Here is a 25,916-nt window from a genome sequence, read left to right as displayed (position 1 = left end):
CCATATGAATACAATGGTTAATCAATTCATCACAATTGACAAAAATTCAAAAAAATTATCAATTATTGGCCACAATTCTCCTTTAATTTTCGACACGCTTGACTGCAACATGTCAAAGTACTGGGCCAAAAAACTTATAGTGTTATTTCTAGAATCAAGTCATTGGATAAAATACCCATAGAACTTGGTCCTAGTCCAAAGAAAAACTAGAGCAAACACTGTATGGAAAGATGCTTATCGTTTTAAAAATCTAAATCTTGATTATTCACTTTTACTTTTTGTTAAAAGTTTCCCTCAGTTCCGCCTGAAGTTCGCTTTTAGCTGGTTTCGTGCATTCACATTTTGCTCTATCTTTTAAACTATCTTTAAACAATTTTCTTGAACATTTCTTATTTGCTTTTTTTATCATTTTCTTTTTTGTCCGTCTTTTTTATACTGCTCCTAGCTTTAAGCGGTGCTTTTATTCTCTCCTTATTTTGTTTTGCTAATTACTGTTAATACTAACTACAATCTTTTTTTAGTTTTCCGTGATCCAGTAGCCTATTCGTCTTTAAATCCGTGAAATTAAGACTGTTCAAACCAAACTTCTACTATTTTCTTGTTTTGCATCCACTTTTAAAAAAATTTCTTTCAAGTGGACCTAAAAGCATAGATATACTTAATGTTCTAACATTAAGTCATAGCCAAAAATTGAACAAAGCAAAGAATCCAACTACGCTTGGTAACAAACTGTTAGTAAGGAGAGATCGGCCCAATATGAACCAAAACTCCAAGATTTTTTGTAACAGTACATGCATCAAAGAATTGATTTTTTATATTGGCATTTTATATTGGCTTCATGTAAGATTCATGAAATTTAATGTCACCAGCCAAAAGCTACGATTCTCAGAAAATTTTCTGATTTTCGAAAAAGAGGGAATACATCCCCCAAAAGTCAAGAAACTGCACCTTATCAAGCAGTTCGTGGTAACTAATCTCGGTAAGGAGCGACTCGTCTCAATAGCAACCGAAACTCTAAAAAACGGAATTTCGATACCAATAGTTACATCAAAAGAATTGCGTGTTTTAATGCTGATTTAAATATATAAAATTCATCAAATTTAGTCTTACCCATCAAAAGTTACGAACCTGAGAAAATTTGCCTTATTTTAAAAAATAGGGAAAACACTCCCTAAAAGTCATAAAATCTTAGCGAAAATCACACCATAGGATTCAGCGTATTAGAGAACCCTATTGTAGAAGTTTAAAGCTCCTATCTACAAAATGTGGAATTTTGCATTTTTTGCACAAAAGACAGATCACGGATGCGTGTTTATTTGTTTGTTTTTATTTTTTCCCCAGGGGTGATCGTATCGACCCAGTGGTCCTAAAATGTTGCGAGAGGGCTCATCCTAACAGAAATTAAAAATTCTAGTGCCCTGTTTAAGTGACCAAAAAAATTGGAGGGCACTTAGGTCCCCTCCTATGCACCCTTTTTCCTCAAAGTCACCGGATCACAATTTTATGTTAGCCATTTTGTTCAACTTAGTTGAAAACCTAATCACTGTTTCTTTTAGGACGACTTAATCCCCCACTGTCCCCGGGGGAGGGGCTGCCAGTTAAAAACTTTGATCATTGTTTACATATAGTAATGGTTACTATGAAGTGTACAGACGGTTTCAGAGGGACTTTTTCGCACTGGGATGGGGGTGGGTCGGGGGGAAGGGGTTACGTGGGAGGATCTTTCCATGGAGGAATTTATCACGGGGGAAGAGAATTTCCATGAAGGGGACACAGGATTTCCTAGCATTATTAAAAAAAAAGAAAATAAGAAAATAAATAATTTTTTCAGCTGGAAGTAATGAGCAGCATTAAAACCTAAAACGAACATAAAATATTACGTACACAAGGGGGTTTGCACCCTCTACAACACCTTGCTCTTTACGCTAAAGTATTTTTAGTAATTTCAACTATTTATTCTTCGACCTTTGTGATTCAGGGGTCATTCTTAAAGATTTGGGACAAAATTCAAGCTTTAGTGTAAAGAACGAGGTATTGACGAGGGGGCAAACCCCCTCACATACGTAATAAAAATACACAAATATAGAAGTTCGTTACGTAAGTTAGTTCGTAAGGTACGTATGTTTATTAATAACAAAAACGTTCGTAAAAAAATCTAGTTGCAATTTTAAGTAACCAAAATTGGAGGGCAACTAGGCCTCCTCCCCCACCCTTTTTTATCAAAATCTTCCGATCAAAACTATGAGAAAGCCATTTAGCAAAAAAAAAATGAAAATTTCGTTCTAATTATTAATGTGTGGTGAGCCAAAATCAAAAAATTCATTAATTCAGAAATTAAATTAAAAAAAAACAAGTTTTTTTAACTGCAAGTAAGGAGTGACATTAAAACTAAAGACGAACAGAAATTATTCCGTATATGAAAGAGGTTTTCCCTCCTTAGCACCTCGCTCTTTACGCCACAGTTTTTTTTATTGTTTTAAAATGTAGAGTTGCAACAAAGAGTCAAACTTCAGCGTAAAGAGCGAGGTGTTGAGGAGGGGACGACCCCTTTCATATAACTAATAATTTCTCCTCGTTTTAAGTTTTAATGTAGCTCCTTACTTGCAGTTAAAAAAACTGTTTTATTTAATTTTCAATAAAGTTTGACCTTCTGTCCCAATTCTTTAAGGGCGGTTCCTGAAACACAAGGACCGTTTAATTAGAATCAGAACCAGTTTCAAAACTGCAAAAACTTGAGCGTAAAGAGAGGGGTATAGAGGAGGGGATTTGGCCCCTCACATCCGAAATAATTTATGTCCGTTTTAATTTTTTAGGTTGCTCCATACTTCAGTAGGAAAACTTGTTTTTTTTAAATTTATTTAAATCCAAACAATGAAAATTCAAAGAATTGAAAATGAAGATATCTTTATCGCAGATATTCAAATGGTTTTAAATCGAAACCAAACTTGATTATTTTTTGTCACTATTTCTTAAGGATTTCTCAGGGGGGGGGGGGGGCATTGGGAAGATCGGGTGTCAATAACAGCTAAAAATGAGTGCTCCAAAACATAGTTCCGTATATGTTGAGTCGAATCTGAATTTTCTTTTTTTAGTAGGTCTTTTTAAGACTCATTAGCAAGCAGTATATGAGGGCAGAAAGGAGTACTTGAGAAATAGTTATATGGTTAAGACAGTATAGAACCAAAAAATATTCATATCAAAGATTCTTGAGGTAAAGAGCAGGAAAAACAAGTCGAGTCTCCCCAGTTAGGCACTTTTAAATACGATTCCTATTCTAATTAAACGACCCTTGTGTTTTAGGAGTCCTTCTTAAAAAACTGGGACAAACAGTCAAACTTTAGCGTAAAGAGCAAGGTATTGAGGAGGGGGCAACCTCTGCATACACGGAATAATTACTGTTCTTTTTGAATTTCAATATTGCTCCTTTAATTTGCTCCTTTTGAAGAACAAAAATGTTGCCCAGATGAAGATGAGTCTTTCAAGCCATTAACAATTTTAGTAATTTCAATTTCTGTTACTGGCTCTAGAAACATAGACTTAACATAAGACGGCCCGAGGTAAAATCTAAAGTCCGACTTAGACCGAGATAAAGTAGCTGTGGAAGCGATATTATTACCAATACTAGCGAAAAATGAAGTAAATACTTCTTGGACATTAAGCTCGGACATTTTCTAGACAAAGTTCTTAGACAAAGTTCTAGTCGATTTCACTCCGAAATCCCCCCTACCGTGGAAATTATTTCGTGGAAATCCAAACACGCAGAAAATTTCCCTTGGAACAATTCCCTTGGACAATTCCGCTGGAACATCTCCACATGCAAAAATGAATAGTCAACGACGAAGTAAGGAAGATAAAAAGAATTTTGTATGTATAACTTATTGGACGTTTCAACAATTCTAAACAAAATGACTATATCAAATTTTTGATCGGACTATTTAGGGGAAAAGGGGCGTGGGAGGGGTATTAGTTGTCCTCCAATCTTTTTGGTCACTTAAGTGCTTTTAATTTCCGTTCAAATGAGCCATCTTTCGATACTCTAGGACCGTGGTTCGATGTGATCACCCCTGGGGAAAAGAAAAAAAAACATGGATCCGTAATCATTCTTCTGACGAAAACACAAAATTCCTCATTTTTACATTTTTTGCAAAAAATGTAAAATTTCACATTTTGGAAGATGGGAGCTTGAAGCCTCTACAGTAGGGTTCTATGATACGCTGAATCTTGTGGTGTGATTTTCATTAAGGCTGCTTGACTTTTATGGGGTTTTATCCCTTTTTTTTCAAAAATCAGGCAAATTTTCTCAGACTCTTAGCCTTTTATGGGTAATACTAAGCTTAATAGATTTTATATATCTTGAATCAGCACAATAAGCCGATGTTTTTTATATATTTATTGATACTTTATCGATGACTATTGAGCCGTGTCGCTTTTTACTTATAGTTCGTTAACACAAACTGTTTGAAAACACCTCAATCTTAGATTTTCACAATTAGCATTTTTATCTTTTGCGTTTGGTGTAGCATAAAAGAGTATATCAGAATGATTTGTTTTACTGACGAGAGAAATTTAGATGACTTCAATGTAAAGCTTAGGTAGCGTTTCCTATTATTATAAAAAATGTTAATGAAATTTTCAGTCATGTGTTTTCAATGTAAATTTGTAAGTTAGAGCAAAATAATTTGAGATCCACTGTCATCTTAATTTTCTTATTAATAATTTCAGTGTCATCTGGTTGCCCTTCAAATGAGCACCCAGTCCTTTCACCTATAACTATTGATGTGAAAAATGATAGAGTGGAGCTAACATGTACGGTAGAGGGAGTTCCGGCTGGTTTAGTTCGTTGGTTCAAAAATGAAGAAGAAATACCATGTCCAGAAGTAGAGCAGACCAGAACTCTTTCAAAACTTATAGTTGATCTTAACCATGCCAAGAATACTACTTTTGAAGCCAGGGTCCAGATCGGTGATACAACCTGCAAATCAACAGCATTTCTGCAGATAGAAGGTATATCTTTTTTATTTATTTTTTTTTATACTAAACTATGCGCACAAACTTTTATGATTCTTGCCGACGGCATTTCCTATCTGGATTCAAAATTAGTAAAACTATGAGGCTGGGATAAAAATTCTACCAAGAATTTAGATTTTAGTTGTCAGGCCTGTACAATGGAGGCATTGTGCGACTTAGAGCTCTCATGATATGTTTCGTTTTCGACTGGACTTGCCATAATTTTCTTAAAGCTGTTTAAATTCAAATGCATATCCTAACAGATAATCTTGAAATCAGGTTTTTTATGCGCTTATTAATTATGCCATGGCAAAATATTATATATTTTGTTAAGATATATGACCTTCGTTCAGAGATTTTACACAGCGAACTCACCATTTTTGTTTTGGCTTAAAATTGTTACATCTGCAAAAAAAAAACAGCACAATTTCTGAATAATCTTTGATCCCTGGTTTTTAATCCTCTATTGAGTATGCAACAGCAATAAAGTAAGAGGTCACAGTAATAAGAGTACTTACAATCGCATAACATATAACCGTACATTATATAAACTCTGATTCGTATTTTAAAGGACTTGCCTCGTAAAAATACTGTTATAAACCTTTCGTTACGGCATTTGAAAGATTAAAGAACTGTCTACTTTAAAAAGTAAACTTTCAGTAATCAGTAATACCTACTTTCTAAATATTACCTTTATCTCATGCTTACTTATCACACCTAGCCTCCGTTTAGACATACGAGGTTTCTTTCGATGCAAAAATTTATCTATTTTTATAACAGTCCTTTTGAAAAATTAACTGACGGATTTTTTTTTAATGAGCTTCTAATCAAGGAACGATCTACTCCTCTTATATCTATCCTTAAGTTGGAACTCTAACTCGATTACACATAAAGAGAGGCGATAGATTTTACTGAGGATTTGACTTTCTGTTTTAAATAAGTTTGTGGCAATGAATTACAAGTATGGCTGCAAAGTAAGCATACAGTCAGAGATATTTTACTACTAGTTTAAAATTCAATTTTACCTATAATTTTCTACTATAATTAGTTTTTAACTATAATTTTATTTTTGAGTTTGCTGCTAATGATAACATAACCTAATCCTTTTCGAGTTTTAGGCAGCTTGATGAAGCTTGATAGTATTCAAAGAATCTGGAGCGCAAAGTGTCATGCATAAATATAAAAGGTGAACACGTGCACGTAAGGAAGGGGAAGGGGTGGGTTCCTATGTTACTTTCCTCCGAAACTTTAGCTTTCTAAAAATTATCCCATCATTTTGATGCGATGCGTTTCTGTGCATATTGATGGATAGTTTTTAATTTATTAGATTTTTCAGTTTGGCATATTGAACTTATTTTGAATTTCAGTGTATATTGATGGATAGTTTTTAATTTATTAGATTTTTCAGTTTGGCATATTGAACTTATTTTAAAATTATGAACGATATTTAGAAATGGGGGTTCCTAAGTGATTGTAGTAGATGATCTTGTTAAAATACCTGATGTCAAAAGTAAGTATTTGTTGATAAAGACCTTTTATAGTTCAGAGGGCAGTATGATACTAAATATTTTTATTTTAGAAGAAAAAGATACCCAGTCTACTTCGAAGCCTAGTAAGTTTTACGAAGCCCCTGTGTTTATCACTGAGCTAACTCCATTGAAAGTGATGGACGGTGAGGAAGCTATTTTACGATGCCAAATCACAGGAAAACCAACACCTAGACTGACCTGGTTTTTTAACGGAGAGCCAATTAGAGAGCATAAAGGACTAAGTATAGCTAGGTACCCCACTGGAGAGGCTGAATTGAAAATTGCTGAAGTCTTCCCTGAAGACAGTGGCTCATATCGCTGTCGTGCTGTAAATAAAGCAGGAGAAGCTGCAACTGTCGCAGTTTTATCTGTTGAAAGTAAGCAGTAACTTTTATCTCCTTTTTTCGTCCTCCAAAAGAAAAAAAATCTACAAGCCAAAATGTCTGAGCTGTCTGTCTACCCCAGTAACCTCAAACTGAAACTTTTTGAAACCTTAATTCTACGTTACATGTGTTTTGTTTTCAAAGATTAGCTTTTCAGATTTATTTTATGTTCAAAAATATTTTAACATCTTTTATAATGTAAAGGAAAATAATGCAATAATAGTTAAGATTACGTTTGGGAGACAGTTTTTGGTGAAAGATAATTTCCATTTGTCTCAAATAAGATTTTATTTTCTTTTTATGAGTTCAAATCGAGAATTAGAATTCTTTCATCGACCTTAGTTTTCCGTCGTACTATTTTCATTCAGTCTTCATTTAGTCTTGCAAGTGCAAACACCTCTTTCGATCTATTGGATTTTAAAGCCTGTTTTGGACTTGTATTAATTCAGTGCTGTGAACTTGAATTAATTCAGTGACCGCAGGTAATTTAGTTGTTATTTCATAATTAAATAAAAAACAAGTTTTTTTAAATGAAAGTAAGGAGCGACATTAAAACTTAAAACGAACAGAAATTACTCCGTATATGAAAGGTGCTTTTCATCCTCAATGCCCCGCTCTTTACGCTAAAGTTTGACTCTTTCTCTTAACTCTATTTTTAAAACAGTAAGAAACTTTAGTGTAAAGAGCGGGGTGTTGAGAAGGAAAAGCCCCTTTCATATACGGAGTAATTTCTGCTCGTTTTAAGTTTTAATGTTACTCCTTACTTTCATTTAAAAAAAACTTGTTTTTTTATTTAATTTCTGAAAGTTTTTGAATTAATGCATGTTTTGATCTTGGCTCTCCGCACATAAATAATAAAAAAAAGAAATTTGCATATTAATTAATTGCAATTAATTGTAAGATTTTGAGAAAAAGGAGCGAGGGAGGAGGCCTAGTTGCCCTCCAATTTTCGGATTACTTAAAAAGGCAACTAGAACCTTTAATTTTTTACAAACGTTTTCATTGGTAAAAAATATACATAACTTACGTAACGAACTTCTATATTTGTATGTTTTTATTGCGTTTATGAGGGGGTTCAACCGTCGTCGATGTCTCACTCTTTACACTAAAGCTGAAATTTTGTAAGAAATGACCTCTGAATCACAAAGGCCGTAGAATAAATAGTTGAAATTACTAAAAATACTTTAGCGTAAAGAGTGAGGTATAACAAGGAGGTAAACCCCTCATATGCGTAATAATTTTTGTTCGTTTTAAGTTTTAAGGCTGCTCTTTACTTTCAGTAGAAAAAACTTTTCATATTTTTTTCCTTGCTTTTTCAAATAATGCCAGAAAATCCTGCGCCCCCTTCATTTAAATTCTCTTCCCCCATGAGAAGTTTCTCCATAGAAAAATCCTTCCACGTAACCCCCCCTAAGCAAAAAAATCCCCCTGAAAACGTCTGTACACTTCCCAGTAATCATTACTATATTTAAACACAGGTCAAATTTTGTATCTTGCAGCCCCTCCCACGGGGACTGCAGGGGAGTAAGTCGTCCCTAAAGACATAGTTATTAGGTTTTTCGACTATGGTGAATAAAATGGCTATCTCAGAATTTTGATCTGGTGACTTCTGGGAAAAAATGAGCCTGGGAGGGGGCCTAGGTGCCCTCCGATTTTTTTGGTCACTTAAAAGGGCACTAGAACTTTTAATTTCCGTTAGAATGAGCCCTTAAGCGACATTCTAGGGCCACTCAGTCGATACGATCACCCCTTGGAAAAAAAACAAATAAACACGCATCCGTGATCTGTCTTCTGGCAAAAAATGCGAAATTCTACATTTTTGTAGATAGGAGATTGAAAATTCTACAATAAAATTCTCTGATACGCTGAATCTGATGGTGTGATTTTCGTTAAGATTGTATGACTTTTAGGGGTTGTTTCCCCCTATTTTCTAAAATGAGGCAAATTTTCTCATGCCCGTAACTTTTGATAGGTAAAACTGATCTTGATGAAGCTTATATATTTAAAATCAGCGTTAAAATGCGATTCTTTCGATCTAATTATTGGCATCAATATTCCATTTTTTAGCGTTTCGGTTACTATTGAGCTAGGTCGCTCCTTACTACAGTTCGTTACCACGAACCGTTTGATATTTGCTGTGGCTCAACTTGACCTAGATTCAGAGTGAACATATTTTTTTTTGGATTTTAAGCCTGCATTAATTCAGTGGTTTAAACTCGGATTATTTCAGTGACCACAGATAATTTTTAATTTCATATAATTAAGAAGCGTGCTGGGAACAAGCAGAAGAGAGGGAAGGAGCCTCCCGCAAGCGACGTATTGTACCCGCCGGTATTAAGTTACCCGTAAATTGCGGGGAATAGTTGAGGGGGTCCTTACACTTCCCTTGTTCCTAGGTTCCTTCATTCATTGTGAATCATCCCTGTGAGATGATTTATTCTGAATTAACTGACGCTTGATTACGAGCTTGGCTCGCCCCTGCACTGATTTTCGGACTGGTTACTGTGGCCTGATTAGCAGCAAAAATGGATAAAAATAATATCGTTGGAATGCAGTATTGAACTTTGTGTCGAGGTCAATGCTCGCTGGCATAAAACACCAGCTGATTGTAAGCCGTGCTGTGGAATTCTTCAGTAGAGATGACGTTTTAAGTGCAAAAGAACTGTTGCTGTTAAAATCATGGTCTACCGGACCCCTTTCGCAAGTCTCTGAAAGATGATGAAAATGTTTTGGATATAGCCAAATTCTTTGTCAAGTCAGCAAAGGAAAATCGTGCCTTGCCTACCTTCGTTATTTTTGAACCTACAGAAGTCCCGGCTTGTATGGAGGAGATAAATGCATATATAACTACTAAAGTAAACGATATGTGTCGTCGTTTTGACGGCTTTATGGAACTCATTAACAAAGGTGAGTTCCACGTTTCTACCCATACCAGCCCCTCTAGTGAACTTTACGCTCCGCAAAAGCTATCATACTCCGTCGTTGTAAAAAACCCTCCACCCTTGAAAACACCACTGGAACGAAAGAACTTTATCGAATCTGCATGTGGCGAAGCTCTAGACGCCACCAAAGTTGAACTAAGGCCTGGAAGGAACGGTTGGCGCATGGCTGTAGCTCACAAGGCTACGGCGGAAAAAATAGCACTAGCGATCAAAAATAAAAATTCAGAATCCGATGCCAAAGTAAAAACCTCTTTGTACATAGGACTGATTAAAAGGATTCCTGAACCCCTTGACGCAGAGGTCGTTCAAAGTCTAGTTTCTGGATGTGAGAAAGCCGAACAATGTGGAAAATCACGCGCATTTAAGCTTTATTTTCCAAGTCGTGAATCCCTTGATACTGCCATAAAACTGTCAATGAAAGTGGGCTTTGAAAGTTTCAGAATTCAAGAATTCGTCTTTCTTCCGAAACGTTGCTACAATTGCCATGAATCTGGCCACATAGCGGCCCAGTGTAAAAACGTATCGAAGTGTGTCTATTGTGCTCAAAATAACCATGGTGCCACGAAAGAAAATCCCTGTCAGAATGCGATGCGGTGCCTAGGCTGTACAAGCACCCGAGACACATGCTACCACGCTAGCTGCCCATCTAAGAAGTCAGCGACGTTAATGACCTCAAACGCCCAAAAAGAATGAATTTTATATTGACAAGCGTTTCGTCTCCTGGAATATGAATGTTAGTCTTAGTACCAAAATTACCGTGTTTGAACAGCTCTGCCTCACCGAAGAAATTATTTGTCTCCAAGAACGCCTTCTGTCAAACGACAGTAGAAATATATTCGATGCATTACCCTCACACATAGTCCATTTTGTACCAACGAAAAAACCAAGAAACAAGGGCGGCCCTTGGGTGGACTTGCTACGCTAATAAGTGGGCATATCAACACCGAATTGTTCGCTAGTTCTGACCATTTCTTAGCAGTCAGAGTTGGCGAGACTGTTATAATAAATGTGTAAATGTGTACCTGTATAATAATGTTTAATTGGAAATGTATGAATAAAATTAGTGCTTCTCATCTCCATTGGATTTTATTGGGGGACTTTAATTGTGATATATCCAAAAGTGAAAGCTCACGTTCATCTCTTCTGCTTAGTCTGATTCCAAATGAAAGTGTTCTTTTACCGAAAGCGGGTGACTTCACGTACATTCACCCTACCGGATCAATTTCTAACCTTGATCATGTCCTTGTATCTAGTAGTATTTTTAGTAGCTCATTAACAGTAGATTGCTCCGTGAATTTTTTGTTTCTGACAATTTAACGCTATCGTTCCGAATCAGTGCACCATTTTATCGAATGTGCGCAAATCGATCTTTAAAATAGAGAACAATCATTGAATGGAGTAAAACCAATTTGACTCAGGATCAGTACTCGCTTGATAATCTACTTTCGAAGATAAAAATACCTTTTGACTTGCTCCAAACATCAATACCTATTCCCACGTCTGAAATTTGTCTAAAACTAAATATGTAATCTGTCACTTATTTCGCATGCGCTACTACAAGCGGAATCGTACTTTGTCTCCCTCGATCCAGAGTCCGTGCTGGGTCAAAGAACTGCAAAAACATAGAGCCGCTATTCGTTCTGATTTTTCAGAAAAGATAACGAGTAATCCGACGCTTCTGTGGAAAAGTTTGACCCGCAACCAGAGTGAAAGAAACGCTCCGTCAGCTCATATCTCTGCTGAGGCCTGGCAACAGCATTTTTTGAAAGAGTTTTCAGAACCTGATTCCAAAGTAGAATATCCCCTTAAATGTGATCTCAATCGGATACTGTCAAAAAAGACTGTACCCACGTTTATTGTTTCACTGTCTGATATTATGAATTCTGCGCAAAAAATTAAGAAACATTTTTCGAGGGGTACAGACACATTCTTCTAGGAAGTCCCCTACTATTTTGTCACCTTGATCTCATGTTCCAATTGGTGTTCACAACTGGAATAGTTCAAACCTCGTTCTCTTCTGGTCGTCTTGCTCCTTTTCCCAAAAAAAATTAAATAAATCGCTGAATGAGTGTTCTTCATATCGCCCTATTACAGTTGCTACTACTTTCTGCAAGATTTTTGAAACACTCGTAATGCCAGAACTTACAGATAAATGCCACATGCCGCCATATCAGTTTGGCTTCCAAAAAGGCCTAGGGTGTGCCCACGCGCTTACTGCACTATCGTCAACACTTATGGATGCTGATAAGTCTGGTGAATGCGCTCGTCCTAGGGAGTCATGATGTAAGCCATGCTTTCGACTCTCTGATTCACGCACAAATTCCCCTTGAGCTATATAAACGGGGAGTTGACACGTCTGCCATTCGGGCTTTATATGATATGTATAACCATCTTGCTGTTGTAATCAGGCTACTTGATGGGACCATAACACGTTTCGTTATTCCAGTCCGTCGAGCCGTCAGACAGGGTGTCCTTACCTCTCCAGTTGCCTTTAATAACTGTATCCTGAACGTTCAATCCAACGCAGTTCCTTCGTGTATTTTAAAAGGGATTGATGTGTCACTTATCGCTTATGCAGATGATATTGTTAACCCCAGTCGAACAGTACAGTCGTTCGAAAGAAATTTTGCTATTTTAAGTAAAGAATATGCTAAGATTAACCTTACATTCAATAGAGAAAAATCGGACGTGGTTCTGTTCAACTGGGTTGAAATTCGAGCAGAATTTACTATTAATCTCGACGGCGCGCCAGTTTCCCCAAAATCGCAAATGAAATATTTAGGGCTTCCTATCGGTGACACTCTTAAAGCAACTAAAAGGCTCTTGATCCTTCATTTCCAACGTCGAACAGCAACTGCATATGGAAGCTCGGTAGCAAACAAACTTCGACTCAACCGCAAACTGCTAGTGAAACTACAATGCTTCTGCACTCCCGAATTTCCGAATTTCCGAATCTATTTTCGGTATGCCAAATACCTGCTTGCCCTTCCACCATGGTCAAGCAACTCCTGGGTCATTAAAAGATACGGCATCATAGACCCGAATGCTTCTATCAGAAAAAGCATAGAAGCTTATAATAGTAGAATTGGTCGGCACCCATGGAGCGCTATTTTGATTCAATGAATGTTTTGGCTTTTGTATCTTTTAAGTGTTTTTAAGTAAGGTGAAGTGTTGCAAAGTTTTTTGTTTAGTTTTTTTAGGTCATTTTCTTTTTCTTTTTCCTCTTTTCTTTTATTCACATTATACTCCGTTTTTCATTTGCATTGTAACGGGTTATAAATAAATTCAATTCAATTCAATTTTTAAATGGGAATTTTAGCAAAAGTTGGTATTTCGGATTTAAAAAAAAGATTAGCATTGATTGTACAAGGAAGTTTTCTATTACAGTTTTATACACTAAATTTGAAAACATAATCAGATTCTACAGCTCTTACCCACAGTTTTTCATTATAGGCAAAAGAAAAAATCAACCAAAAATACTCGAAAATGTGTAAAAACAATGAGTGCTGAAAAAATCTGATCTCATTTTTCAAACTTACAAAAAGACTTTCAAAGATCAGTGTTTTTTTCATCCGAAACATCCAAATAAAAAAAAAAAAAAAAAAACGAAAAACCTTAGTCAACGAATGTCCAAAAATTTTTGTGGGTGAAGAATGAATTCTGAAAGCTTTGTCAAATTTATGGCATTGATTATATTATTAAAAATCAAGGGCTTGATATGATCTTATTGTCAAAACATGCCATGATCAAAATATGCATTAATTCAAAAATGTTCAGAAATTAAATAAAAAAACAAGTTTTTTAACTGAAAGCTAGGAGCGACATTAAAACTTAAAACGAACAGAAATTGCTTCGTATACGAAAGGGGCTTTTCTTCCTCAACTCCCCGATCTTTATGCTAAAGTTTCTTACTGTTTATAAAGTAGATTTAAGAGAAAGGGTCAAACTTTAGCGTAAAGAGCGGGGTGTGGAGGAGGAAAAGCCCCTTTTGTATACGGAGTAATTTCTGTTCGTTTTAAATTTTAATGTCGCTCCTTACTTTCAGTTAAAACAAACTTGTTTTTTATTTAATATTATTATAAATCTAGGGCTTGATATGATCTTATTGATTTTGTTTCTGAACAGCTGGTGGTGACGAACTAAAAGCAAGAATTGATTCTCGCAAATAGTAACGCAAACTTAAAAAATAATTTTGAGGACAAAAAATGTACCAAAATAATTAATTTTTTATTGTTATTCTGTATATGAAAAATTCATTAAGTTAAAAGTTACTTACAAAAAGATACGAGCCTGTAAAAATATCGATAATATCCGAGAAAAGGGAAAACAGACCCCAAAGGAGATACACCATCTAATTCAGCGTATCACAATACCCTTGTATAGAGGCTTCAAGCACATATTTATAAAAACGCGAAATATTATATTTTTCTAGAAGGATAGTCATGGATGCCTGTTTATTTGCTCGTTAGTTTATTTTATTTTTCAGGGACAAAGCTACTAAATTAATCACCATAGAATATCAAAAGAGATGTCAATGGAACGAAATTGAAATTTCTAGTGCCTTTTTTAAGTAGCTAAAGAGATTATGCAACAACATCGCAGTACATTTAGTCATTTTATGGCGCCAAAGAACAATTCAGGCCCAGACTGGACCAAAATTCCATTGATCAAAATCTCTAATATAGCCAACCGAAATATAGAAGGATAGGTGGTGCGAGAGGGGGGGGATTTAATCTCTAGTTAATGTTTGTTCAGAGGAAAATTATTGGAGCGAGCCTGAAATATGGGTCGTGTGAAATAATAGAGTGTGACAGTTTTAATAGGCTACACGTAGGTCCCAGTTTTAGCCTATTTGTGTGTACATTTTCGCTACTTCTAACCCTCATGAAACGAAAAATTTTGATCCCCCTTCAGTTCCCAATTTGTGACAGTTATCATATCATTACTTTTGACAGGCATCAGCCATTGTCTGACAAGTTACGTGAATACCATGTATGCTAATACCTAAATAATTGGCTGACAAGTTGCATGAATACCTATATATTCTAATACCTAAATAATTTTTGATGTTGGAAACATTTGTAAAGTTTGGTTCAACTAGTGAGTAACTGTAGGGGGTCAAGGTCCTAAAGTCCTAGAGCCAACTGGTGAGTTAGGCTGAGGGCTCACAAATATTAAGAATTTGCCCTGATTATTATTGGGAGTAGGTATTGTAATTAACTCAAGATTATTGTTATTAAGCACAATTAAAAGAGTTTATCTTCTTTTTTAGAGTACGAATACATTCCAGATTCAGAAAGCAGTTCACTTATTCAAAACGTAAAAGATGATGACATAACTGTACCAAGCAGTTCAGAAGATGAACTACCAGAAGAAGTAAGAGAATTTATTCCCATCTCAATTTTGTTTTGTTTACTATACTACCCTACTAAACAAGAGAATCAGTCATTGTAAAATGCTGACTTTTGGTGAAATTGGCTTATAAGTGTAATATAACCACAAATGCAGGTTTCGTTTTAATCTATTTGAGTGGAAATTTGACCTAGGATTTTTTTCATTATTCCTCACTGTGATCATTTTATGTAACTACTGAAATTGTTTCCATTTAATAGCGGTGCTTAATAGCGGCAAACTCACTGAAAGAGTATAACTCAAGCATAACAATTTATTCTTTTCAAAGCTTACCTTCAATTTGCAAGATGTAGATCAAGCTTCACATGCTCTAGGCCAGAATATTTTTAGATGGCCTAGCTACACTTAAGAAAATAGATTTTGAGGCGTGCGTTGTAAGTTATGCCCTGGGGGCATATATGGTTCTTTTATAGAAGGGATGATCGTATAAACTTCAGAGAGGGCTCATTTGATTAAAAATTGAAATTTCTAGTTCTCTTTTGAAGAGTCTAAAGAGATGGAAGGGAAATTAGACCACCCTCCCGACGCCTTTTTTCCCCAAGCCATTTTGTTAAAAATAGTTCAAACATCAGATAACAAAACTCCGGGGTTGACAGAAACCCCACGAGCATGGGGGCAAGTGTTTTAAGTTATTCCCCGGAGACATATGAGGTTTCTATGCAAGGAGAGGTCGTATAAACCTCAGATGTGGCTCATTTGATTGGAAATTGTCGAGTTCTAGTTATCTATCTATGAGTCAAAAGGGGTCGGATGGTATCTCACCCCTCCCCCCTCCCTACACACACCCTCTTTTCCCCAAATGCACACGATCAAAATTTTGAGATTGCCAGTATGTTTGAAATAGTCAAATGGTCAGATAAAAAAAAACTTAGGGGTCAATATACCCCACTCTCCAGAGTTCGGAGGAAGGTTTGTAATTTATGTTCTTGGGGCATACAAAGATTTTACGGGAGAAGAGATTAACTTCGAAGAGGACTCAAACGATCAAAAATTGAAAGTTACAATTTTCTTTTTAAGAGTCGAAAGTGATCTGACGGCAACTAGCCCCCATCCCCTCTCAACACTTTTTTCCTAAAATGGTTCCGATCAAATTTTTCATATACCCATTTCGGTCAAAACAGACCAAAGGTTATATAACAAAGGACTCCAGGGATAACACAGCCTACCAGAACCTGGGGGCAAGTGTTGTAAATTATGCCTCGAGATCATATAAGGTTTTTATGGAAGGGATTGTACCATAAACTTCGGAGGGGGCTCATTTGATTGTAAATCAGAGTTTCTATTGTCCTTTTTAAGAGTCAAAAGTGATTGTAGGGCAACTAGCCTCTCTCCAAGGCCCCTTTTTCCCCAAATGTATTTGATCAAAATATTGAGATAGCCATTTTGTTCAAAACAGTTTAAAGATCAAATAACAAAAACTCAGGGATCAACACAACCCCCTAGACCCGGGAAAGTGTTTTATAAGTTATGCCCCCTGGGGGGAGAGAGATAAGTCTGAATGTAAGAGATGGTCGTATAAGCATCAGAGGTGGATCATTTGATTGGAAATTGAAATTTCCATTTACTTTTTCAAGAGTCATCAAAAGCGATTCCTCCCACCCTCTTTTCCCCAAATGCATCCGATCAAAATTTTGAGGTAGCCATTTTGTTTGAAGTAGTAAAAAGATCAGATAACAAAACTTTGGGGTCAACATACCCCCCTCCCAGGAACCCGGGGGGAAGGGTTGTAGCTTATGCCCCGGGGGCATGTAAGGTTTTTACCAAAAAGATGGTCGTATAAACCTCGGAGGGGACTCAAATAATTTAAAATTGAAGGGTCTAGTCCCCCATTTAAGAGTCAAGTGATCCTATGGCAACTGGCCTCCCCCCACCAAACTCAAGGCCATAAGACTCAATTTTTCCCCAGAGGCGCTTTATATGGAATAGATCGTCGTATAAACTTCGAAGGGCCTCGTTCGATTTGAAATAGGAAGTTAAAGTGCCCTTTTTAGGAGTCAAGAGTGATCGGAGGGTAAATAGCCCCAACGCTCTTTTTCTCCAAGTGTATCTGATACAAATTTGAATTTTAGTTCAAGGATTAGATAAAAAATCTCCGGGGGGAGGACAAAACCCGCAGGGCCGGGGGTAGACGTTTTAATATATTCCCTGGGGGTATGTATGGTTCTTATGGAAGGGCTGCTCGTATAAAAAGGGCTAATTTGATAGGAAACAGAAAGTTCAAGATCACTTTTTTAAGAATCAAAAGAGATCGGACGTCAACGAGCCCCCCGCTCTTTTTCCCCAAGCCCATCCACATAGTAATTTTGAAATAGGCATGTTATTGAAAATAGTTTAAACATCAGGTAACAAAATTCCAGGGTCCAGAACGCCCCAGAGCCCAGTGGTAGTGTTTTAAGATACACCCCCAGAGCATATAAGGTTTTTATGTGAGGGGTGGTCGTATGAAGTTCAGAGGTAGCTCATTTGATCGGAAATTAAGTTACCTTTTTAAGAGTCAAAGTGGTCGGAGGGCATCTATCCCCCCCCTACACCCTCTTTTCCTTAAAAAAATCCGATGGATTTCAGATCCAATTTCTTTGAAATAGTCCAACGATCAACTAAAAAAAACATCGGCGTCAACATATCCCCCAGAGCGTCGGAAAACTAAGGGTTGTAACTTGTGCTCCAGGGGTATATAAGGTTTTATGGAAGAGGTGGTCGTATAAACTTCGGAGGAAACTCAAATGAAAAGAAATTCAAAGTTCTAGTTCCCTTTTTAAGAGTCAAAAGTGATCCGATGGCAGCTAGTTCCCCCCCCCCCCGTCCGCACCAACCCTCTTTTCCCCAAATGCGTCCGATTGAATTATTCATATAACCATTTTGTTCAAAATTGACCAAAAATCATATAACAAAAACTCCAAGGATAAAACACAGCCCCCCCAGAACCTGGAGGCAAGTGTTGTAAGTTTTGCCCCCGGGGCATATAAGGTTTTATGAAAGGGTTGTTAGTATAAACTTCAGAAAGGGCTCATTCGATTGTAAATTAGAATTTCTAGTGTCCTTTTTAAGAGTCAAAAGTGATCGGACGGCTAAGAGCCTCTCCCCCAAGGTCTTTTTCCCCAAATGCGTCCGATTAAAACTTTGAGATTTTTATTTTGTCCAAAATAGAAAAAAGATTATATAATAAAAACTGTGGGGTTTACATAGCCCCCAGAACCCAGGAGCATATACAGTTTTTATGGAAGGAATGATCGTATAACTTCATCGAAGTCTCCTTCTATTGGAAATTGAAAGTTCTACTTCCCTTTGTAAAAGTCAAATGGGAGCGGAGGGTAACTAGCCCTCCTGCATTCTTTGCCTCAAATCCATCCGATCGAATTTTTGAGATAGTCATTTTGTTAAAATAAGTCAAAAGGTCAGTTAACAAAACCTCCAGGGTCAACACAAACCCCCAGGGCCCTAGGGCAAGTATTATCTGTTATGTCCAGGAAGTATATAAAGTTCTTATGCGGTTGTTTTGAAAATAGTTCAGAGATCATATAAGCCAAACCCCTACCCCCACTAAAAACTTGTGAGCGATATTTTATTCCAAACCTTAAGCGAGCTGACTCCTTACCTTCTCTGCATGTCTCCCCAAAAACTTGTTAACGGTATCTCTTCCAAAAATTATGGTAACTTATCCCTTGACCTTCATGGCCCGATCCCCCCCCTCGACAAAAGAAACAACTTTTTAACATTATTTTATTCCAAGACTTATGGGAGCTGATCCCTGGTCCTTCGTAACCTGATAACCCTCCCTTCCCCAATATATTATCAGTGATAAATCATGGGAACTGGCCCCTGGCTCTCCCTCCATGCCCTCCCCCCACCCGATAAAAGCTTATTAACAATATTTTATTCCAAAAATCTTAGGAACTGACACATTGCCCTTAATTCATGCCCCCCCCAAACCCAAAAAATGTTAACGATACTCTATTTCAAAAATCATGGGAATTCAGTTTAGTTTTATTAGCTCTTGCCAAAACTCCTTCACTATAAACAAGAGTATGACTACTGCCTGTCTCCTAACGGTAAAAGCATAAGCCCTTCTGCGTATTCGGTGCTTTACTAAAACGAATTATATTACAAGTATTCTCTTTTGTGCTTATTACAACATTGAAAATAAAATGAAAATTGCAGTGAAGCCAGACCTGGATTTACCAACAGGCCCACTAGGCCGTGCGGCTTTCACTATTCACGGATCACGGAAGAAAGATCACGGATACGTGTTTATTTGTATTTTTCCCCCAGGGGTGGTCGTATCGAACATACGTCGAATAGGAGGGTTGTCTAAAACACTTCCTCCAGTGGTCCTAAAATTTCGTGAGAGGGCTCATTCCAACGGAAATTAAAAATTATAGTGCCTTCTTAAGTGACCAAAAAGATCAGAGGGCAACTAGCCCCCTTCTCCATCCCTTTTTTCCCAAAATCTTCCGATTAAATTTTTTAGATTTTGTTCATCATAATTGAAAATCCCAATAGCTATGCCTTTGGATGTAACATGACCCCCCCCTACAGTCCCAGGAGAAAGATCTATATGTAATAAAATTTCCCCATTGTTTACGTATAGTATTTGTTATAGGGAAATAAGTACACATTTTCGTAAGGGGGGACGAATTTTCTGATGGTTGGTTTTCTACGGGGGAATTTTCCATGGGTAAAGTTTCCAAGGGGTGAACCTTTCAAGGGAAATTATACACTGGAGGAATTTGTCAGAATTCCTAAACAAAAATATTTGTATATGTCGAGACATATACATACATAGACATATACGCCGTTTTGCGTCTCAGTTTTACGCCTGGAGATGTTAAGGATGATTTTTGGGGGTAAATTTTCACCGGTATTGAATTGTCTAGATAATACTTCTGTGGGGAGGGGGATTTTACCGTGGAGGTTGGGCCAGATTTTCTGATATTATTTAAAAAACGATCAGAAATTAAATAAGAAAATTGTTTTTTCAACTGAACATTAAAATTTAACCTGAACAGAAATTATTACGTATATGAAGGGGACTGCCCCCTCCTCAACACCTCGCTCTTTACGCTAAAGTTTGAATTTATGTCCTAATTTTTAAGAACAACTCCTGAAACACAAGGGTCACTTAATAAGAACAATAAAAAGCTTTTCTAAAAGCACTAATAACTTCCCCCTTATATCCCCTTCACATACGTAATAGCTTCTGTGCGTTATTATTTTTTTTTAATTTGATTTCAGCGTAAAACGACAGTTTTGCTATCCTTCGGTAGCAGAGTTCAGTTTTATCCATCAACCGAATGTATGTTTCAATTTATTTGACATTTTATTTAGACGGAAAAATACTCTGAAAATTTTCCTGAAATTGTTTGAAAAACGAATAATTTTCCTGTTTTTAAGTAAATTTATGTCATTTTTTAGGAATTAGTCTTTGTAATACCTTAATTTCGGCTAGGTGAATAAATAGATCTAAGACTGACAAATCGAACCATATAAGTTCCTTGACCTTTTGATTAAATTAGAAAAAACAAGTTTTATCAACTGAAAGTAAGGAACAACATTAAAACTCAAAACGAACAGAAATTATTACGTATATGAAGAGGATTGCCCCCTCCTCTACAACTGGCTCGTTACGCTAAAGTTTTTTAGTACTTATAAAAAAACTTCTTATTGTTCCAATTAAACTACTCTTGTGTTTCAGGTATCGTTCTTAAAGAATTAAGAAAAAATTCAAACTTTAGCGTAAAGAGCAAGGTGTTGAGGAGGGGGCAATTCCTTCATATATGTAATAATTTCTGTTCGTTTAAGTTTTTATGTCGCTCCTTACTTTCAGTTGAAAAAACCTGTTTCTTATATTTAAATTCTGATCGTTTTGTTAATCCCAGGAAATATTGCCTCAATCCCACGGAGAAATCTTCCTCCCCACGGAAATATCCTCTAGACAATTCAAAAGAGTGAAAAAGTACCCCGGAGAATTACCCTTAACAACCCCACGTGTAAAATCGAGACGGAAAAGAGAAAGGAAGACATATAAAAAGAATTCTATATAGGAATTCTGGTAAATTCCCCCAGTGTATAATTTCTCCTGACAAGTTTACCTCCTGGAGACTTCCCTTCCCATGGAAGATTTCCCCGTAAGTTAGTCCCCAGCAGTAAGTTAGTCCCCTCCCCACCCGAAAATGTATACATAGTTCCAATAATAAATACTATGCTTAAGCAATGGGCAAAATTGATAACTTTAAGAGCTTTCACCTGAGGATGAGGGGGGGGGGGAGTCATGTTACATCATATGTTATAGCATAGTTATTTGGCCTTTTGGCTATGATAGCAAAATGGCTATCTAAAAATTTTGATTGGACAATTTTAGGGAAAAAATTCAGGGGAGAGGCCTAGTTGCCCTCCAATCTTTTTGCTCACTTAAAGAGCACTAAAACTTTTAATTTCCGTTCCAATGAGCCCTATCACGAAATTCTAGGACCACTGGGTTGAAGCAATCATCCCTGGAAAAACAAAAACAAATAAACCCACACATGTAATCTTTCTTCTGGCAAATAATACAAACTTCCATATTTTTGCAGATATAAGCTTGAAACCTCTACAGTAGGGTTTTCTGATATGCTGAATCTAAAGGTGTGATTTTCATTCAGATTCTAAGACTTTTAAGGGGTGTTTCCGTTTTTTTCAAAAATTAGGCAAATTTTCTGAGACTCCTAGTCTTTAATGGGTAAGACTAAACTTAATGAAACTTATATGTTTGAAATCAGCATAATAAGCCGTTTTTTTTATTTTTCTATTTGTATTAAAATTCCATTTTTTAGAGTGTCGTTTACTATTGAGCTGGGTATTATCCTTGCTTACTGCTCGCTAGCAGGAACTTTTGATTCAGATTACAGTGTAGGCTTATTGCAATATCGTATATTTCAGAAGGAACGTAAACCTTAAGGCTCTGTAGCAGAAGTTGATAGTTGATAGGTTGGCAATTTACAGTAAGATACTTGTTAATTTAATTAGCATTCACAACAAGATTTTTAGGCTTCGCTTAAGGTAATTGTCCTACGAGTTGTTCATCATACTGTGCTGAAAAAAAAATTCAATTTTTTTTTCTTCTTCTGAAGGAGCAAAGTGATCAACCCCTTGACCAAGTAACTAACGAGGTGAGAGTAGAAGAGGGTTCTTCAGCAACTTTTGAAGTTGATATTGGGGATGCAGAGCCGGAGAATATTCGTTGGTTTTTGAACAACAGAGAAATTCGACCAAATAGCGAGTTCGAGATCTTGATGAAAAACGGCAAAAGTGTTTTGAAAATTAATGAAGTTCTAACAGAAGATTCGGGTGAGGTTGTGTGTGAAATATCGGGTAAAGACGGTGTGAGATTGGTCTTGTCTTTGTTATGCGTCGGAGGTGAGCCACTCTTATATTATGTCTATCTTATTTCATTAATTTTGAATGCACCAAAAAATGCACAGTTACTAAGTTTATTTTATTTAGTTCACTATTTTGTTGTATTATTCAAATTTAAAAAAATAGAAATACTAATTTGTTTATAGTGAGAAGACTTTGTTAACTGCAACTTGAGAGCACTATCATTTCGACCAAAATATCGATCAATAAAGATGAAGAATAAAAAAAGACCAGGAAAAAGAAAATCAATATCATTTTAAGTTGAAGTATTTTATTCTCGAATTCAAGTGTTTTCATGTGAATTCGTTGATATCTGAAAAAAACCTTTTGGAAACGAAAGTTGGGTTTTGAAAACAGAATATTTCCCTCAAACGTATTAAATACAATATATTTAATAGCTTACTGTTATCAATGTAAAACTGGTTTTTCATGTGAATTTGTTGATACCTGAAAAATCTTTTTGGAAACGAAAGTTGGATTTTGAAAACAGAATCCTTCCCTCAAACGTATTAAATACAATATATTTAGTAGCATCAGTGTAAAACTGGTGTTGCCTTTAAAATAGACGAAAAACCAGGAAGCAGAAGGGGGAGAATGGTATACCTACATTCCTTTCAAAATACATGGATTCCTAAAATTGTCCACTTAATCCGTTTTTTGTCATATAATTTGTTCTCTTCCTTTTTTTGCGAATTGGTCCTCAACCCCTGATTTGAACCCCTGTGTACGTATTTAATTTAAGCGACACTGTTTTTTTTGCGTTATTGTTATTAGTGACTGATAATGTCTTTATTAGTGACTGATAATGTCTTTTTTTATGTTTCCTATTTTGAAAACTGATAATTACTTTTGCTCTCTTACAGAATTTCAGCTTCTTATTTTGGTGATTGGCATCCCTTCTCTCATGGTTCTACCAATGGTCTCTCTAGACGTAGATCCATTGTCTTTTTTGTTTTCTTTTATTTTCAATAAAATTAATCTTATTTATTCAATAATTCTTAAGTGCTTCAGTCAAGTAGCCTGGCTGAACAGTAAACATTTATGTCTTCCCTAACTACTAATTACTAAGCTGATTACTTAAAGTAGGAATATTTGCCTGGGGCACTGAATTCGTCTAACATGGCTTTTGAAACTCACATACGCACTGACACCCCATATCATTTCACTTATGCACACACGCATTGCTTCTACTCCCACTTATAACAGCTGTGGCTTTTAACATTTCCTTTTTAATGTTCTTTTCAGGATTCGTGTACCTTATTCTCTTTAAGATATTTTTTTCTTATTTAAGAACTGTTATATTTAACAATTAAGTTTTTCAATATTCTAGTTCGAAGTCAAAAGGTAGGTTTTCTTTTTAGTTGAATATGAGTGATATGTTATTTTCTTCTACCCTTTCGTTTTCTTTTCTATATTCTTTCTTTTTAATATGCTCAATTTTTTAAAATTGTTTTTAGTATTTTTTCGGTTTCCAAAAGGAAAATTCATTCAGCTTTCTAACTATTGGGACAACATAAAATTTCTGTTTAGCTTTCATACAGAAACTCCATTAATGTGTCATTTAATTTCGTGATAAATTCTATACTGAAACAAAAACAGTGAGAGGCTTATGTTGACCAATTCAGTTTACTTATTAAACTTTAGTTTGAATTCAAATTAATTTTAACTTAATTTTAATTTTATTAAACTTGAAAATTGCTTTAGTTTTACTACTTACTATCCTAGCAACACCTGTGTAATTTGTATTTTATTCTTGATGCCTTTTCTTCTTTTATCTTTTTTTTTATTGAAACGAATATTAATACTGCTTTAGAAAACAGAAACTTATTTTTTGGGATTGTTAATGACTCCTGTAGCTTCGGATTTTATTATGTCTTTTTTTGTCTTTGCTTTTTCAAAGAAAAGTTTTGCTGATTTATATTTTATACAATACATATTTGACAGAAACAAACTTCAGTCATAGTGTAGACTTTTTTTTATATGCTTGTTGACTCGTCCAGCATTGGGTCTATTTTTGTGTCTATATTTTCCTAGACAATGTTTTTATTGATCAATAGTAACATATACTTTGAGATTGCAATATATTTTAATTATTCTTTTTTATTGGATTAGCATTTCAAGAAATGATATTTATTCTGTATATTATATTTCTAGATTACAAAGACACTAAGATGTATCGTAAACCTGATTGGGTTACAAGAATGGAAGAGATTCAGCAGCAGCTGAAAGGTATATATAAGAAATCAAGCCTGACCACATCTCGTGATAGTCTTGATTGTCTACATGATCAAATAAGTGATGGAGATGACTCTGTTTTTTATTCTAACCCTGAGGCCGTTTTTAATTCTTTATCTGATATTGCCAGTCGTAGATTGAGTAGTGTTTCCTTTTGTGATTCTGGTTTAACAATGCATGGTAATGTTAAATCTGATAAGCATGTTTACTTTGATGGTCTTTTTGAAGTGCCTGATGATCGCGAAGGGCAGAGGAATGAGCCCGCCGTTCCTGAGTCACCGGAAAACAAATTACTTGCCCCGGCTTCAATTTTTGCACAAAGTGTTCTAAATGGATATTTAAATAATCATCGTAAGTCTATATCAGCGGCAATAGAAGCACTGAGCTGTGAAGGGCTTCAGCCTTTTGACTGCACCTTTAAGAAATTTTCTTACAAAAGGGAGTTAAGTGTGTCATTACCTGATATTTCAGTTACTGAACAATCAGATACGATTCTTTTAGATTCTAAATCTGCAAGCACTGTTTCACAGACATCATCCATGCTTGAGTTTCTCTCTCTTGAAAATGCTATTGAAAACGACTTTGAGAATGAAGAAGATTGTGATTATATATCTTCTATATCTGACGATGAAACCATTGTTGGTGACGAGGATTGTAATGAAATCGAAATTAACTACTCGGAAAATCTTAAAAGTAGATTAGGCCTTGATTTAAGTCATAATAAGATACTCTCACCAATTTTGGAACTAGGTGAGACCCCAACATCAGAGGTATCTTATAGACATGGGATCCCTGGCCCAAAGTCGTTTTTGCATGACTGGATTCCAATTATGAATGCCAGCTCCTTTCCTGGACCTTCCCAGGAAGAGGGAAATGCACAAAATTAGTTTTGCATGTTATTGAGTTTGGCTTGTGTTCGTTGCTTTTATGTTGGTAAGAATCTGTTTCTATGCTCTAAAATTACGGTATTTTGATTCTTCACGTAAGAAAATATTTGTTTTACTTAAGTAGTTTAA

General features: G+C 35.9%; 1 protein-coding gene across 10 annotated transcripts in view; it reads left to right on the top strand.

Annotated features, from left to right (window-relative positions):
- LOC136033704 (titin-like) overlaps positions 1 to 25,916 on the top strand; it is a 369,666-nt gene that overhangs the window by 191,978 nt on the left and 151,772 nt on the right. For all 10 annotated transcript variants that reach the window (XM_065714570.1, XM_065714567.1, XM_065714566.1 and 7 more), the window contains exon 24: positions 24,820 to 24,894. In XM_065714570.1, the coding sequence (XP_065570642.1) occupies positions 24,820 to 24,894 (75 nt within the window). The remainder of the gene's footprint in view (positions 1 to 24,819; positions 24,895 to 25,916) is intronic.

This window comes from Artemia franciscana, chromosome 12 (genome assembly GCF_032884065.1).
Source record: "Artemia franciscana chromosome 12, ASM3288406v1, whole genome shotgun sequence".
NCBI lineage: Eukaryota > Metazoa > Arthropoda > Branchiopoda > Anostraca > Artemiidae > Artemia > Artemia franciscana.
This window is presented reverse-complemented; position numbering and strand designations above follow the sequence as displayed.